This window comes from Cajanus cajan, chromosome 3 (genome assembly GCF_000230855.2).
Source record: "Cajanus cajan strain Asha chromosome 3, NIPB_CcT2T_4, whole genome shotgun sequence".
Lineage (NCBI taxonomy): Eukaryota > Viridiplantae > Streptophyta > Magnoliopsida > Fabales > Fabaceae > Cajanus > Cajanus cajan.
Window position 1 is genome coordinate 16,674,211 of NC_138519.1, and position 6,345 is coordinate 16,680,555.

At 26.2% G+C, this 6,345-nt stretch overlaps 1 protein-coding gene across 1 annotated transcript; it reads left to right on the forward strand.

Annotated features, from left to right (window-relative positions):
• The first annotated feature begins 915 nt into the window (after positions 1–915).
• Positions 916–2,842, forward strand: LOC109801820 (WRKY DNA-binding transcription factor 70). The gene is made up of 3 exons (XM_020362952.3): positions 916–1,252; positions 1,761–1,865; positions 2,078–2,842. Exons 1-3 carry the CDS (start codon positions 981–983, stop codon positions 2,538–2,540), a joined length of 840 nt encoding a protein of 279 aa, XP_020218541.1. The 5' UTR covers positions 916–980; the 3' UTR covers positions 2,541–2,842.
• Positions 2,843–6,345: the final 3,503 nt, after the last annotated feature.

Below are 6,345 nucleotides of genomic sequence, written 5' to 3' on the forward strand. Positions count from 1 at the left end.
TTTTTGCCACAATTTATTTGGTAAATTCTACAGTACAGTCATAAATACCGGTAATCACTACATCGGTGGAGTTGTAGTACAGGGAGTTAAGGTATCATGCATTTTTAAGATCGAATTTTATTGTTATCATTTTAGTTTTTATGAATCAATTTTTTTATTTTTTAAAAAGTTATGGTAATAATACGACTTATTGTTTAGATTTTCTTTTAAATTTCTAAAATATTTACTGGATTGTTTTTGTTTTTTGTTTTTTTTTTTTCGTTCCTGGAGTATCTACCATCGATAACAGTGACTAATCTCCTCGTTACGTTGGAGGCACCTTAAAGGATAGGATAGCTGGTCCCAAAATTTAACGCGACTGCATATACAAGACAAGATTCGAACCCTTGACCTTGCTTTTGTTATCCCTTTCATTTGCATTTGCATATTTTTTATATTTAATATTGAACTTTGCAAAATTAAAATAATTCTCAATGGAACTTTTTATGATTATAAAATTTAAAATACCATTATTTCCAACTCATTTACAACATGCGTTGTTTTTTATTGGTTCATAATAAAAAAAAGTGTTTACATGTACTCTCTTGACATTTGAGATACCAAAACAATCATTTTTTTATTGGTTTAATTTTACATAAGCATCACTAATTCAACATACATGTTTTAATTTTTTAGATGGGTCTAGTGCTCTTGTTCTCATATTAGTAAAGTTTACATGGATTAAATAATATAAAAAAATCATATATCAACAGGGTCATTTTTGAAAAGCATACAGTTTAGCAATTTTAATATCATAAAGTTCATAAATAATTTTTAAAAAGGAATGAATTAACAAATGAAGGTGATACAGCTGGTGAACGAAAAGCAAGTTTGTACGTACGGTGTGAAAGGAACCAATATATACATATATAAATATATAAGAGAAAGAGGCATGGGAAGAAGAAATTAAAGGCAATCAAGGATAGAGAAGAGAAGTAAGAATGGATGACAGAAGGGTATTCCAAGAGCTTGTGAGAGGGCGTGAGTTTGCAAATCAACTTCGTCAAGTGATGAATGAACATGATAACTCATCTTCTAATTTACTCCAAACTCTTGCCAAGAACGTGCTTAGATCCTTCACCAACACCCTCTTCCTCTTTGACAAATACCCCACCTACGAATCCCATGAGCTTTCCCAGATTCAACAACAACACTCTCAAGAAAGTTGCAAGAGGGTCACCCCTAAGAACAGAAGAGGCTGCTACAAGAGAAAGTAATCATATTTTTTCTTTCTTTTTTATATGATATACATATCTTATTCTACTATATTCTTTATTAAGTTTTGATACAAATTTAAAAAGCGTTTTATAGAGTGTCTTTTTTTTATAAGAAATAACTCTTTATTTATAATTAAAAAGCTCTAAAGAAAAAGATTCATAGGGTGTATCCATGTCTACCATTACATTGGAAACTCTACTTGTAGTTTGGTTTCACTATTGTGGCCTTTTTTTATTAGAGTTCCAACTGTCCCTTTGACACCTCAATGGTTGTTGCTCTTACTTAGTATCTATCTATTCAAGGGTTTTAAATTTGTTATTTCATGCACCACATCAATTATATATTTATTGTTTAGTGCATCCACATATTTGATGAACGGTTATGATGTAATTGGGGTGCCTTGTCTTTAGTTTTTCCTTTAACCCCTTCATCGTGCTTTCGTTATTCAAAACTAAGGATAGTTCATGGTTGTAAATTAATCTGGATATCTTGCATATATGCAGAAGAACTACAGAAGAATGGGAGAGGGTGTCGGAAACTCCAATAGTTGATGGTCACCAGTGGAGAAAGTATGGCCAAAAAGCGATCCTCGAAGCCAAATACTCAAGGTAGGCAACAAATATATTAACTAATTCCAACATGTCATTCCAAATAGTTATTTTCTTTAATTGAATCGGCAACAATTATAATACTATAAGTAAGATTAATCAAAATATATAAATATATATATATATATATTTCCACACTGCACCATTTTCCTAATTATTCTCTTGTAAGTCTATATAAGTCCTAGCTAATTGATTAATGTATATACATACAGGAACTATTACAGGTGCAGTCACAGGTATGATCAGAAATGTCAAGCATCAAAACAAGTGCAAAGAATTCAAGAGGAGCCTCCCTTGTATAAGACCACCTATTTTGGCCACCACACGTGCAATAATGAGTTGATAAAGATAAACTCCAAAATCATACTTGATTCCAATAGTTCTGCTCCTGACACTTCCATATTGCTTAGCTTTAACAACACCATCCCTAATCCAACCAATCAAGAGTGCCCTTTTTTATCATCTTTTCATCCCTCACCATCACTCAACAAAGAGGAGGTAATTCCCTCACCTTCCTCAAATGATTACTTCCTCTCCCCAAAACCCACCTCAGATAATTCTTCAATGCATGACACTAACGATGTCACTCTATCACCTCATCACTGGGATGCCATATCCACTTTCTGTGATTCGGTTGACCTTGATGATGCCTATCACCCTTTTGGTGGACTTTGATGATTAATTGGGTCGGCAAATTTCAATATTTTTCAGTTATTTCAAAGACATTACTATGGAAGAAACTTTCTATATACATTAAAAAATAAACTTTTATGTCCGTTCTAAAATTATCATAGATTCAAACGACATAAAATACCTGCACCAGAGCAATGTATCATCATCTAGGAGTGCTTGCTATATATATACATTAAGAAAAGTCAATTAGCTAGATTAGCGTTGCTTCATCTTCTATTTGAAAGTTGTAAGAACTTTAGCTCCATCATTTGTAATATATATATATTTGATTACTTCTTCTTCCATTTTCAGTTCCTTCGGATTAGTTCTAATGAATATGTGTCCCTTATCAAACAAATTAATGCAAAGAGGGTTAGAGGTGGCTCTCAGTGCAATAGTATGTGTCAGTGTCTCACCCTTTTAAATCCATATTATTAATGAAAAAGTATTGGCAATCGGCATTTATACATATCATCACCTTTTTTTTTTTGTCTTTTTCTAAATATTGATATTCGTTTGTTTTATTACTCTTCGAACATTAATTGAAGGGATTATGATGAACGTATAAGGGTAATTTAAACTTGTCTGAACGTTGCGGTGTTGTAGTTTTCAACTTTTCATGGAAGAAATTAAAGTTATCCAAAAAAAAAGGTGATGATAAGATGGGTGGCTTGTGACACCCGACAATAACATGAAGCTAATACTGATCACAATTCACAAACCCCTTTATTAATTTAATTTAATTTTTGAACATAATACTAAGAAATTAAAATCAACTATAGTATCATTAACACGATTATCACTTTGCCACCTCGCATGCATGTCAGATATTGTTGATATATAAGAATGAGATGAATTTCAGCCTTTGAAAGGAAATTCTCCAAGTTCTAAATAATTAATCAACGATAATAAAAAAAATTCTCAAGTGTGTATAGAGATACAACTTATGCATGAATGAGGAGATATACTAAATGGAGCTTATATTTATGTCAGATGTTTTTTAATTCAAGACTAATTTAGTTTTCACATTGATTAGAATTTGATTAGATGATTAAATTCTTAATATATTTTTTTTATAATATAGTAAAAATACAATGGAAAAATTTTATTTATTATTTTACATTTTTTTCGTTGAAACATATTTTTATACAAAGCACAAAAATTGTATAATAAAAATATACATTAGAGGCGACAATATTAAATTAATCCAAAACTAAAATACCCGTAAATACATTAAAATAGTAATATGTATTCCTAAATAGAATTGCAATTCAGAAAATAAAGTAATAAAAGTAATTAAGATCATTGATATTTCATAATATATAACTATCTAAATATGACTAAGAAATTAATTTTATAAATAAAACTATATCTATACACATAAGTACAGTTGGATTGGCCAATATAATTAATTAGAATTCGATTTTGGTAGTTTGTATTGAATTAAATTTATTTATTTATTTATCGACTGAGAATTAAATTAATGGCTAAATTATATTATTAGTCCTTTATCTTATTTATTAAATTTATTTTGGTTCTTTATTTCTTAAATTTAAACTAGTTTGATCATTTTGAAATAATGATTTTTTTTTTCAATTTGGATATATGATTTTGGATATTTTTTACTGATTCAAATCTTGAAATTTATTTCATTATAAGAAAATTATTAAAATTTGAATGAAGAAATTTTACAAACATAGTAAAATAAATTACATAAAAATAAATCTAATAGATAATTAAAAAAAATTAAAATACAATTTTATACTATTTTCTAGTTTTTTATGAGATATTTTTTTCACACAATTTTCATTATGTTCATAATCTTTTGGATTCAAGCATTAATTAAATTTTATAGTTTTTATGTAGTTAAATCTAATACTACAAATTTTATGTATTGAATCAGTTGAAAATTGATTTAAAATTATGTTGTAAAATTTAAAATTATTATTATTTTAAAAGGGTCAAATTAATCTAAATATAAAAAATAAAGAATTAAAATAAATATTTTAATAAATAAAAGAGTAAAATAAACTTTAAAAAAAAAGATAAAGGATCAAAAAATAATTTAGCTATAAAAATTTAATAAAATCTGATTATCATCAATATATGCTTTTATAAATCATCGAAGAAAACTGCCATATATTGCTGTTAGTATTTTTATATATTTAGTAGAAATTAAACTCTTAATATTTATATTACGATGTATTGTTAATACATAATTTCATTAATATAAAAATTCTATATATACTATTAGCGCTCACGTGATTAATACAGTATATCATATTTAACCAATGGACTTTAATTCTCATACCAAAGAAACATATACATAAATTTCGGTTTGGTTTCAAAGAAACATATAATCTATATAGGGGTTGACTCATTCAATCCATCTTCCGTCTGATTTATAAATTTAGGTGTTTTTTTTTATTTAAGCAGGGAAATGAAATAAAAGAAAATAATAAAAAGAAAGAAATTAAGAGGAATGAAAGAAAATGAATAAATTAATAAAGCAAGTTTTTTTTTTAAGTTTTTTTTTTCTTGACATGTAAGAATTATAGTAATAATAATAGAGTTCGGACATAAAATCATATATATATATATATATATATATATATATATATATATATATATATTATTTATTTTAACACCCTACTTCCTTCACATTTCCATCCAAAAGTGCACAACTTATATACTGAGACGAGTGTTACCACTTCATCTTCCATTTTATCTTTTAGTGTGTGTTTTTTGTTAAAGAAAAAGATATGTAAAAAATAGAATAGAGAAAAATAAAAAAAATAGTAGAAATAGATTTGAAAAAAGTAAAAATTTGATTATTTAATTAAAGATAAATACGTGAGAAATATGTGAAAAATAAGAAATAGAAACATTTTTCTCGAAAATATTTTTAAAAATGAGTGAAAAATCGAAATGGAAAGAAAAGATGACGTTTCCAGTTTTTTCTCTAGAAGTGAAAACAGTATTGACCGTGTAACTGTAACATGGAAAAATGATTGTATCGTGGAGAATGAGTTGTATTGAACATGTAACTTTATCTTTTATTTTTTTATTAACAGATTACGTGTATTAAGTGTGAGGGGTGCTGATCTAGTAGTATTTTTTTTTAATAAAAATAAGAAATACTACAAAAATAGTAATAGAATTGAATTTAAGTTTTCATAGTGGTTACTGATCTAACAATATAATATTAAGAAGATTGCTTTGATTTATTAATTATGACTATTATAAATAATTAAGTTTAATATTAAGTTGATTGGGATTGCTGGCAACTTCCTTCTATATTTTAAAAGTATTATATATATGACTAAATTTAAATAAAATATATAAATGTTAATAGTTTGTACATTTCAATTATAAATACAATATTTCAAGTTTAAAAAGTTATTACAAATTAAATGTGAAAAAATTGTTATAAGTCAAGAAATGATTGTTATTTAAAATATAATACAATAATTTCAACATAATAGATATTAATACATTTGTCAAAAAAAAAGAGTTATTATTGATGATAGATATTATAAATTTATTAATAAAATTAATAAACCAAACATATTTTAAATATTTTTTTTTTATAAAATTAGAAAATGAAAAATTAAATCCAACATATTTTCTAAATATAAAATTCAAAATATTTTTTTTTCAAAAAAATAAACAATTTCTGAAATTATCCAACACCATTGAAAAGTACTAACGCCTAAAAGTTGATACTAGTGGGTAGCATTAGCATCTAGAAGCTTTGTCAACATAAAAATATCCGTTGAACTTGAAATTAAGGAAGAATAAAAAAGAA